Raw genomic sequence first — 12,056 nt, forward strand, 5'->3', positions numbered from 1 at the left:
ATATATATATATATATCTGCATCTATCATATACATACGGATATGTAATATTACGTATATATGTGTATGTCTGAGCAGGGAGCCATGACTAACATAAATCTAGTTGAGTGAGATGTGTGAGCGGGTTGTCTTTCTTGGATGCCTGCTTGCTTGCTTCCTCTCCAGGAAATACGGTGGAATCTATTCATGGTCTTTTCTTCGGCGGCAGAAGTGTCTTCGGCCTTGACGCGTAGGAGATGGGGTGCAGTGCTTGGCTTAAGGGCAAGGGGGGGGGTTTGTAGCTCTCCTTTTTCCTTCGCTGCGAAGAGAGAATCTTGCGAGGTCGAGACCAAAGCAGCACATAGTTAGCGATCGGAGAATCCTGTCCGAGTGTTTACCTGATATATTATGTATCGAGGGGTCCATGCTGTCTTTGCTGGATAGAGCCGTCTCAGTGGAAAGGAACAGACTGGTTGGCTAGCTGTGTAATCCAGAAGACACTCGAGGGCGCTTAGTTCTTTGTAACATACCTTAGAGAGTAGTCGCCGCAACAGTCTGAAGAAGAAACAACGTGTGAGGACTATCTCGAGAATGTAGTGAGCTGTGACGTGGTAGATACAGGGGAGTGGACATGTTCCTCGAGTGCTCCTGTCGTCGCGAGGACCCGGGACTAGTATGCCCCCTTCGATGCGAGGATATGAATGGGATAGAGTACATCTGCTACTCTCAAAGGCATTCGCTTGGTTTACTGCTAGGAAGCTTGCCTGTCTACGGGTTTTTCCCTCACCTAAGGTCGAGAGGTTTTTGTATGTCTTAGATGCGGAGTAGATATACCCTTCACTAGTTTCCTGATTGGGCTAATTCTTTCGTGTACAGAGGGCATGGCAGCACTGGACTTAGGTCGATCCGAAGGAAAGTGGCTCATTTTCCACCGTTCTAAGTGTGCTCGCGCATGCAGTGTCAGACAGCATTGTTGTACTTAGGCCCCTAGCTCTAGAAAAGGCCGAGAAAGCCGCAGTGGAGTGTATCTGCGCGAAGTCGAGTTAGAATATGAATTCTGTCTTCACGTACGATAGGAGAGAGGGGGGAATGCCCCGGTGATACGTGTATATGCAGATCGATCGGTGTGGGGGGATGGTCTGTCTGGCCGTTTGCCATGGCGACCCCCGGCGACTGCGGTGTCGGGTGATGGTACTAACAAGTATCTGAAAGGGTAGACGAGGGAATGGCTGTGACTTGTACATTCCTTTATCCTTCTCAGGGTAGGTGGCCTCTTGGCCTTTCAGAGGGAGCGGGGCATTGGAGTTTCCACGGGTAAGCCATTGAGAGATTAATCTTGCCTGGCCTCACTCCTTCGTTTTTGTTCGTGAGGCGCGCATGGCCTAGTGGTGTGGAAGCCGAAATGAACTGAAGGTGGATGGGGCCGTGTGTTCACGACCTGGTCTGGAGTAGTACAGGCGTCTACGCTGTCTAGTGGATCCACGAGGCGTGTGAGTTTGTTCTATGTGGTATCGATGAAGGAGCCTTCGATAAAGAAAATGGCTCGGAAGCCGTGTCTCTTGTCTCCCGGGGTGTCTTTAGGGCGTTTTGACAATGTTGCACAAGATTTCACATGAGTCCGACTGGCGGCAGTTCATATGAAGACATGTTGTGATGTTCCACAATAGTATCTTCCTGCTGAGAGAATGAAGCAGGTATGACGCGTCTTGGCTGGCTTCCTAAGATAAGATGAAACCAGGACTTAGACCCACGCGCCCTCTCAATACTTTCTCTTCTCTTGAGCTCCTTCCTTACTTCGTACAGTTGTCGTGCTACGTAGAATCTAGCTCTGCCTGGTGTGCCGCCTTGCGAGCAAGATATCTCCTGTGTGTTGCGCCGGGCTGCCTGAAAGCAAAATGAAGGTGCCTACCCATGAAGTACGTGTCTTTATCTTAAGCCTGTGAAGATATTAGCCCCCGTGCCAGACAGCACTTGTGTGAGCTTTGTGAAGGTGAACAGGGCATGGATGTTTTCCTACTGCCCCTTCATTGGCGGATGGGGGACTCGCTTACCTACAGGCACATCATCCTGTGTGTAGGCTCGCCTTCCGACGTCCTTTAGGTCCTCTTCCAACCCGTTGTTTCATGTGGTGTGTACATGAATGAACGAATACGTGTTACCACACGCTACCAGAACGTCCCTCTATATGTCGTTTTGTACTTCCGCCCCACACCTATTCACTCTGCGAAAGCGCTCTGGGTGCTCGTCGGGTCTATAGCCCGTGTGCTGCTTGACCTATGACTTCCCGAGCTCTTTCTTTGCACATCCATCCAACAAGGAAGCCATGGAGACAGACATAGGCTATGTGGTCACCATGGGTCAACCAAGAGAAAACAATCTCACAGCTTTCAGTGTATGTTGCATGTATGCGTGTGTGGTTCCTTGTGTTCATCATCGAACGATTTTCCTTGAACAGAAGCAGGGGCCATCCCCGTCTGCCCTGCCGCATGTATCTTCGACCTGGCGAGCAAAGAGACAAGCCCAGAGGTCCCCCCCCCGGATGACTTTCCGGTTCTAAGTCCACAGGACATCCGCCGAGCTTGTTTGGAAGCTCAACGTCTCAACGGTACCAAAGAGACACTCGGCAGTTCGTCCGACACTCAGTCCCGACCGATTCGTCTGCGTTGTGTCCTTGGAGAGGACAATGAGGCTGTTGAAATCCAGCAGTGCGAATGTGAAGATAACAGAGGGACAGAGCCAAACCAAAAACGTCGAAGCCTTTCAGCTGGTTGTTCTACGTCACAGGCTTCTTCCTCTTTCTTGCCTGTCCCACCATCTAGCTGGCTGGGAAGTATAGGTGCTGGAGTTCGAGCGAGGTGCGGTGGGCTTCGTAGACCAGGATGTTTTCAAGACCCGCAGGGAGGGTGGGGTGAGGCGCGTCAACAGCGCACATGGCCAGGTCATGAAGAAAGCCAGGCCACATTACTGGTTGAGGTCTACGCAGTGGTCAATTGCTTTGGCGATGTCATTCCAAACGTCAGAGGAGGAGAGCATCAAGCTAGTTTCAAGGAGACGGAGTTAACCCACTCGACTGCCAGACTCTTACGTGAATCCGGTAGGCTTGAGTCTCTTCAAGACTAGACTGCATGGTAGGGCTTTACTCAAGAGGGCTACGGTAGGGAGATTCGCACACCTTTTCTGTGGAGGTGGCCTCAGAGATCTAGATCACATAGGCGACGTAAGACGGTGCTGTCCCTTGTCTAGCGGTAGGCATAGTTACACGACTGACTAGCTGACTACCCTCAACAACAAAGACTGGCAGGAGCTCTAAGCTGCGTTAGTGATAATAGGCAGACTCTTCGCGGGGCTTCTCTATAATACAACCTTCACAGAAAGGAGAGCCTAAAGAGGATATCTCTATATCAAGCGACGTCTGTATTGAAATAGAGAGAGACGCTTTGTTGCTGTTCAGACCCCCTGGCAGAAGCTACGAGCCGCACCGGAGGAGCCTGCTTTCTCTTTATCAATTGCCAGGGGTTATCTATGGGATTGAGTTACTTCGGCGCTGTCGTTACTCCTTTCTGTCCATGCTGTTTGTATTAGACCCTGATGAGCTGATGGCACGTATCACCCCGGAAAACACGACGCTTGTGGCAGTCTTCACAAATGCGGTGTAAGTTTCTTTCTTGTCATAGGGGGATTCCACCCCTTTGAGACCTCTGGCGATGAGCTTCCGGTTGTCAGAGATACATAACTCTACGATTATCGAGTATCTCTCTATAGGTATTTCCCACTGTCGTTGCTTAGTTGAACCACGTGCGGGAGTGAGGATGAGACCGAGGATAGAGGAATAGAAGACTGATGAGATACATGCGAGGTTGACACGAAAAGACGATCGAAAACATGGCAACTGGTTTGGTGATAGGGAAGGCCCTTCTCATCGCCAGCTACTAGCACTTCCGCCCAGTAAGCGAGTAGGTAGATGCGGTGTAGAGTGGTTCGGATTCTACTTGTGATGTTATGACGTTGTTCACGTCGCTGTCTCTTCCTAAAGTGAACGCGCGTCGGGGAGTTTCTACACCACTCCCCACATTCTACTCTCTTCTCTTTCCGTGCGTACATTTCCACTTCACAGACAGCGGCTTGTTTCGTATAAGAATACGAATTAAGATCACGCGTGGTACTTGTTTCGTATAAGAATACGAATCAAGATCACGCGTGGTATTTATTCAGTTCAGTCATCTAGCATACATGTGCACTACTCTGGAGATGTAGTACGTTCCCTGTGAGGTCTAGGTATGATAGCTTGGGTATCTTCGGCAAGATTCCTAGTGTCTGCGGACAATCATTCAACCATACCAGCGATGTACGGAAAAAATGAACTCTCTCTGTATGTGTAGAGAATTTCTCTTTACTGCAGCTTAGACAAGGTGGCTCTACATCGTATATGCACCATGACGGCTACCGGCATAGCTCGGGCTATTCGGCCTGCCTTTACGCCAGTTGATGGAGACCTCGTTGTTGCTCTTTCTACTGGTGAGCTTCAAACGCATGGCAAAAAGGTAGGTGATACACTACAGACAAACATCAGTCACGAGTTCTTTTTCTAATGAACTCTAGCGACTTGTATTCCTAGACAACTTGAATGAACTCGTGGAACACAACTGTGCGACAGCGATGAAATGTGATACACTGTACGTACAAAGGAACGAGCGTTTGGAAGTATGCCCCCGCTGATTTGCTTGCTGTCTTCGGAAGAAACGTGACGATTATCTATCTATCTATCTATCTCATGACCTCCGAATTCCCTTCCTCCTCATGTGCATGCACTTGTATACATGCTGCTTTCAAGTTCTGAGACCCCAATTCCTCCATCTCTGAACAGCTTTCGAGCTTTCTGAAAGATATTCATCGATCCTTCACATCCTCATTGTCGATCAATCAAGTCTTGCACTCGCGCAGTTTCACTCCCACCCAGTAAGCAAATGATTACAGCGTGATCCCCCCCTTTTCGATGAGAATGGTAGAACTTACTACTTATATATGGGACAGCAAAACCTTCTACGACCTAGTCAGTGCATTCCTTCGACACTATTGATATTGGTAGAGCTGGTTTGATGCATGCGTGTCTTTTGAACTGCAGCTAATCGCCGAGATTATTGTTGGCTCGATGGCAGCGGAATGCGCGGTGAGAAGATAACGATTTGAGGATGAGCCGTTGTACCCTCCGTCTTATGCGAGGAGCTATACTCGGATGTTTGTTTCTACTTGGGCCGTGCCTTAGTATGCATGCACTGAAATTGTCTGTCCCATCAGGGTTGCGTGCTCTGGCAGTGGCGGTGGTCATGTTGATCGTAGCTACCTAGCTAGCTAGCTAGCTCCTTTTTTTTAGCCCTTTCCAACGAACGGATCACCTACCTTCCTATATCGAGAAGAAGCGGGAAAAGGCTCATGTTTCTTGTTGACCACCTCTATTGTCACCTTCATGTAGACTACACTCCAGGTAGGATGGATATCTATCACCCTATTGATGGCTGTATTGTTAGTCTCTCTGTTCCACCTCGTGATGAGCAGTGGTGGAGGAGAACGCGAGATCATAGAAAAAGCGGGAAAGGAATCTTTCTTCTGAAATTGAAAGGCATCTTTGACAACGTGTTTCAGAGACCCTGAACAATTCTAGAGAGTAGGGGCACTCTGCCTTCCGAGCAAGGTCGGAATGGCAGGCAAAGGAGGAAATTAGCTATCACTTACGTTTTTTGTCGTGTGGGGCTGTTGTCTCTTGACAAGTATGGGTGTGCCGGGGGCTAGTTGGTTGAAGAGAAGAAGCTGACGTGATGCGAGTTGCCACTAGTACCTCCCATCCTTTCTGGCGATGTCGACCTGATGTAAGGACACCTCTGCTCCTCGAGTATTGCTTCCCTTAAGTCTGCAAGCTGTACAACGGGGACACTGGATCCTGATGTCTGCGTTACTGGCGTCGTCTCGACCACCTTTCTCTTTTCTGGACTAACAAGCTCTCGTGCTCTCGTCTTTTTGGAGATGGTGTGTCTTCTCCTGTTCTTGTTAGGAGAAAGCCATTCAAAATGCAGTCGCCGCTAGCAATGCCCGACCCCGGGCAGCCTGACCGGCTAGCAGTTTCTTTCTTTCGTCGGATAGAGTAGTTCTTTCTACTCCTACCGCTAGGCGCCTTCAGGAGCAGTAGTAGTGGGATTGATTGATGGATGAATCTATCACAACAACCGGTAACTGACCGACTGACGTACTCCCTAGACTCGGTGACAGATACCCCCCGGCCAGACGTCCCAGGTCGTCCACACTGACGTCGGACGACGACAAGAGCTTGAGGCACGCCGCTGGTGGTCATCAGTCTACCGTGTTCTCAAGACGTGTCCGGGCTAACTTAACTTTCATATTTCAGCATGTTTATCGGCTCATTAAGATGCGGCTTGCCTGACTTTTCGAAGATGTTTATTTGCATGCTCCGAGAGGCGAAGTTCGCTCAGGAAAGACAGGCCTGAATATGCTTTAGTTGACTGTTCAGTCATTCCGTCAACAGATACAATCCGTTTGTAGCCTTTCGAAATCGCGGTAACGTTTCATGCGAGTCGCTTGGAGTAAGTCGCCGCCGGCGCGTCTTCTTCTTCTTATTGAGTGTGATCACAGCATATCCCCAGCACTACAAGCATCTGATCAGTGAAAGCATACAGACAAGCCTAGACAAACAGCAGGGACAACGTTGCTACCCCGACTGTATTGTCAGCTTGGGAGGATTGCATGATGCGCACGAGATACAATATTGTCAAGGCGCTAGGCTGGTGGTTGCTCACATAAGAAAAGGAACTCTAGCACGTTGTCACCTTCTCGGCTCTGCAGTACTCCTCATTGCCCGCTGTGTTCAGGGTGTGTGCATATGAGTCACGTAGGAAAACTGATGATAACAGATGCTAGTGACGAGTCAGTGAGGCGGAGCTCTCCCACCGACCACTGCAGCTATATACACGGTCCCCCTCCTTCCTCCCCCTCCCCCATACTGACACTACACTACCCGCATCTCGGTTACTCGTAAAGCAAGCTCACCATTCAGCTCTTGACTACGGGTCGGTTTTCCACTTCGATAGCGGCAGCGACATGCTTCAGCGTGTCAAGTGAGAGCTTTCATCTATGGGCACTTCCACCCCCTGCGAAGTTCGTACCCGTTTTTTCGAGTAGCACTGTCATGATGAGGTTCTTCGTCTCTAGAACACTGGTGGTGAGAACACAAGAGACGCGTATCTCAGGACTTACTTACCATAGACACGACGCTATCAGCCGACTAACAAAAGGCGGCGAGCCAACTATGAGGTTACACACTAATACGCGCCCTACCCACTAGCTGACCTGTTGGCTGGCGAAACGTCTGTTGTTATAGCTGTTTATCAAGACGAGGGATGTGCGTGACGGGTGAGAGTTGTGTAGGCTTTCCCTTCACAACATCAAGCTTTGCAGCGGCTAGCCGTGTATCCCTCTCTCTCAGTACAAGTCCCTGAGTTGCTTATATCCATCTCCACTATCATCTTGTTTGTGTACAAGAACAGGTTGCAGTGGTACAGAAGTAGCCGACACAAGATTCCAAAGAACCTCTTCAGATCGGTGAACCCTTTCCTCTCTACAAGATAATTCATTGCTACTTCACATGTGTCTTCTGTGCATACCCGAGTCTATAACCATGCTAGAACGCCGCGATCACCCTTCTCAGTCTCGTTGTAAAGACTTCCGTTCATCGTACTGAAATTGGTAAGTTCACTGTGAAACCCCCGCAGCACGCCTCAATGTACCTACTACCACTACTACTACTACAGCACAAGACCTCGGAGACTCGGGTGTAACCATGACAATGAATTTCTTGCTTCCTTCCTTTCATACCCATAACGGCGCCCATCCCTCTCTATGCTGCCTAGCCTTCAGGTGGACTGGCACAGCTAACTTTCTACAAAAACAATCGCCATAAGGCATGAACGATCCGTCACATGTTCGGCTAGACATGAAACGGAGACGGCTCTTTTATCGAGGAGAGAATTCAAATATAACGAGGTCCCTCTCTCCCTCCCTTCTGGCGGCACGCCATCTCTTCCCATATCTATCTAACATATATGCATGTGTGTCAGAGGGAGAGACGATTCCAGTAAGCTATGATACGGCGGAAAGCAAACAACGACAAACATCTTAGGAAGAAGTGAATGAAGAGAAAACCTTCAATCATTCGGCAATCATCCTTTCCATGATAGCTGCTGATCAAAAGTTGAAAAGCATTACGTGGGCAAGAGCGAATATGGAGAGAATGAAAGAGAGAGAGACAGAGACAAAACGGCTACCTGCGAATATCAACGAATACCGAGAGATCTGAGAAATGCCAGGTTCCAGCAAAGTTTTCATCGAAGCTGGAAAGTCGAGGAGTTTGGCATGCATGCCCGCCTGCCCGGCCCTCCATGCTGGTAGGCATGGGTAGGGTCGGCTGCGTAGAATAAACAACAACAATGGATGGAGGCCTCATATGCTTGAAGAAAACCTGTCTTTACAGTCCCGGAGTGGGGTACTACCGTCAAGAAGCAAGGGGGGGAATCATGAGGGCTGTCTGTACACCAGTCACCATGCTGGAATATACGGTTGAACAGTGCACCAACAAACTCCCATGCTAATATATACACTCATACACATAGCCAGTCATCCTTTCATACATCTCCCAAAATAGATCCACCATAGATTCCTACATGCATATATACGCATATCTTCACACACATACGAACAACCCCACACGAGATATTCCGATCCCGACCTCTCCATCTTTCTACAACAGGCCGGTATCGGGCTGGATGCCTGTCGGAGTCCTCATGTATGAGTCTTCGCCTGCCCGTTCCAACGACTTCGTCAATACAAACTTCACTTCCTCTTACTGGCGATGTTACCTGCCCTAAAACTCCCCTACGATAACAGTGGTGATTCATTCGAATCAGCAAGTCATTCCGTCGCGTGAAAAGAATGAATTTTTCTCTTCTTTCTTCTTCTAGTCACCTTTTCTCCACTTTGGTGATTTTGCCTCTAGACAGCAAAGGTCACTTGTTTCGTAGAGGACATCTTCCTAAAAGCCGTCGCTAGTTTATTTCCGAAGCTATCCTTGACTATCCTATCCCTTCTCCATGCTGTATTCGAGCCATTTTCTCGAGCATCTTCCATACTACGACGCCTTGCTGACGAAGTCGCATCCGTCCCAATAGCTAGCACACCCTCGCGTCGGCCTCTTCTATGTGGACCTAGACTACTACTTTCATAGCCTCTACCACCCCCGTCACCTCCTGAGATTCCGCCTGCCGTACCGCTATGGCCTGTTCCTATTCCCCCCCGATTCCAGCCCGGTGAACTGCCAGCCTCATAGCCGGTCCCGTCACCGCCACCTCTTTCATGGCCACCTCCTCCTCCAAAGAAAGGTGTCGATAGACCCATGAAACCACCTGTTCCCCCTGCTCTACTGTGGGTCCCTTGATTCGCAAACCCATTGCCCGAAGTCACAGAAGGACCTAGACCAGGAGAAGAAGTCGCAGCGGCACCCCCAGGACTTCCAGCTGCACCTCCTCCTCCTCCGCCGTCTCCTCTTACAGCCGTGGATGAGTAGTTGGGGTTCCCCCCTGGTCGACGTGCACCTTGTTTGTGTTTCTTATCTAGATCAGCACGTTCTTGGACACGAGTGAACTGCTCGAAATCGCCGATCAGAGTATTCGAGAAACCTTCGGTTACCGAAGTCAGGAAGTTCAAGAGACCAAATAAAGGGGAAAAAATACATCTCAAAAGACACACGAAGAGTAAGGCCGTCGTCTTAGGACAGCTGTCTCCCCTGAAGAAGAAAAACACATAACACATCAAAAAGAGTAGACACGTCATCATTTATCTATCTTACAGTTTAGCGGGAAGTCCATCTCTCTAAATGACAGAAGAAGACTTGGGCGAGTCACGCGGTAACGTGAGGTCCTCATGGGGGATCTACTCCATCTATCCGCCTGTCTGTCTACGGTATACAGCATGAAGTTAGGCTTCTCTTTTCACCTCACAGTTGTGAAGTAAGAGAAAAGGATTAGCAGAGAAAGGAAGAAACCCAAGACATCCACAGAGTCTCTCTCGTAGAGTACCGTCAGGCCATGAGGACACGATGAGTATGCATGCAAGCATGCATGTTTAGACTTAACAATGGCCGCATGCAATCATTCATATCTCCGTAACGAACTAACAGACAAATACAGAAAAACAAGCGTATCTCCATGAAAGGCAAAACCGTTGGTTCTATCTTACTCCAAGCTAGTCTTTCCCCTACTCGGGAAGGCGAGTAGCGTGGACGATATAGTAATCTCTCTTCTGTCTATACACTAAGAAGTCGAAAGACACAAGAGACACCAGAAGAGACTGATTTCCTCTTTTTCGTCTAGTGAAACTGTTCTTCTAGATCTATCTATCTTATTCTACTTTCTGACTGATTCTTCAAGAGACTCAGAGACCAATCACCAGTTCAAAGGAGTCTATCTATCTATCTATCTGTGAGGAACATCCCAGAGAGAAGGAAGAAGAGAGAGAGAGAAGGGTGACTTACCTATTGACGCTTGCAATAGGATCTGTTGCAATAGCAACCCAAGGTCTCCAGAAGGTATCAAGAAGGAATCCATTGAAGCCTTTCCAGAAAGCATCGAGAACTCCATACGGCCTAGGTCTACTTCCACCAAGAAGCTTATGAAGAATGTTCAAGATATGACTTAGAGACTGCATGAACCCCCCCATGGTATAGATAACGAAGAGGATGAAACCCAATCTGAATCCAGTAACGAATCCTTCAAAGACATTTCCCCCGCTACGAGCCCCTTTAACGGTTTGATTAACAAGAGCCCCACACCCACGTATGAATCCCATAGCAAAAGCAAAAGGATTCGACATCCATGCCGACGGGAGAGATTGTCTGATGAATTGGCGCATGTAGCTATTCCGCAAGGAGTTGAAGAGTTCATCCCAGGAACAAACGATAAAACGCCGTTTCTCGCTGGCTATCTGAATACTCATATAAGGTGTATCGAGAGGCAAAGCATCAACGATATGGAGAACTTGACGTGATATACGATGCTCACTTGTACGTATCGAGACAGTTAGCGCCATCGGGCCTATGCGTAGATTCTTCAGATAGATAGGTGAGGCATCTTGCAGCTCCACCCATCGTGGGTTAGGATACACGAAGACATGAGAGTCTTTGGTAGAGACTAATACACGAGGCTGTCGATAGTATTGAATCTCTAAAGGTAACTGACGAATCACCTGCTCTAAAGATTCCGGCTGTTGTGGTGTCTGTTGCTGTTGGCCACCTACCCCTGCTGTATTGCCACTACTACCCACGACTGCCCCACTACTACTCCCTGTAGCACGCCCGGCTGTCCCTCCACCCGTTGAACTTCCTACGATATGGCTAGCACTTTGAGAAGACGGCACAACAACACTAGACATTCCTTGATCTCCAGGAGGAAGTAGACTTCCTGTGGCTGCTGGTGGTGGCTGACTTTGGCTAGTCACGATGCCAGGAGTCCCAGTTGTGCCCGCCGCCCCGGGATGTGAAGAAGGCCTAGGAGTAGCCGATCCTAACAATGGACTTGGAGGAATCGCAGATCCTATAGCCGGAGGTACAGGGGGGGCACCTGTAACGGTTGTTGACCCGCCTGGATGATGTAAAGTATACTGATGAGTCGAGGGGACAACTGCCATGCCTAGTCCTTGAGCTCTTTGGCCTGGCTGAAGAGCGGGAAGCATAGGCTGCTGACTCCACTGATTCTCGAGTTGATTCAAGTAAAACACAGCGTCAATGGCCTCTCGACACTTCAAAGCAGACTCACAACTCTACGACAAGAAGAAGAGGAACAGCAGTAGGGAATAGAGGAGGANNAAACCTATGAAGAGACAGAAGGCAACAGAAAGAAGAAAAGAAAGATACGTCAAAAAGGCAAAGACAGATCGACAGAGAGATAAAAAGAGATAGAGTACCGATAGATAGACAGACTACATGAAAGAGATAAAAAGATACAGGCAGACCAGAAAGCAACA

At 48.8% G+C, this 12,056-nt stretch overlaps 2 protein-coding genes across 2 annotated transcripts in view; one reads left to right on the forward strand and one right to left on the reverse strand.

Annotated features, from left to right (window-relative positions):
* The window catches only part of CSUI_003959 (peptidase family t4 protein), an 8,475-nt gene extending 2,250 nt beyond the window's left edge, over positions 1-6,225 (forward strand). Inside the window, exons 2-8 of the mRNA XM_068064154.1 lie at positions 165-228; positions 1,240-1,292; positions 2,434-3,072; positions 3,561-3,630; positions 4,378-4,519; positions 5,101-5,145; positions 6,025-6,225. Coding sequence (XP_067923870.1) covers positions 165-228; positions 1,240-1,292; positions 2,434-3,072; positions 3,561-3,630; positions 4,378-4,519; positions 5,101-5,145; positions 6,025-6,081 — 1,070 coding nt within the window. The 3' untranslated portion in view covers positions 6,082-6,225. The remainder of the gene's footprint in view (positions 1-164; positions 229-1,239; positions 1,293-2,433; positions 3,073-3,560; positions 3,631-4,377; positions 4,520-5,100; positions 5,146-6,024) is intronic.
* Positions 6,226-7,572: 1,347 nt separating this feature from the next.
* CSUI_003960 (amine-terminal region of a tm vesicle-mediated sorter) overlaps positions 7,573-12,056 on the reverse strand; it is a 52,756-nt gene continuing 48,272 nt past the window's right edge. Inside the window, exons 22-23 of the mRNA XM_068064155.1 lie at positions 10,570-11,852; positions 7,573-9,822 (exon numbers count right to left, since the gene is read on the reverse strand). Coding sequence (XP_067923871.1) covers positions 9,033-9,822; positions 10,570-11,852 — 2,073 coding nt within the window. The 3' untranslated portion in view covers positions 7,573-9,032. The remainder of the gene's footprint in view (positions 9,823-10,569; positions 11,853-12,056) is intronic.

This window comes from Cystoisospora suis (genome assembly GCF_002600585.1).
Source record: "Cystoisospora suis strain Wien I chromosome Unknown contig_1785, whole genome shotgun sequence".
Taxonomy (NCBI): domain Eukaryota; phylum Apicomplexa; class Conoidasida; order Eucoccidiorida; family Sarcocystidae; genus Cystoisospora; species Cystoisospora suis.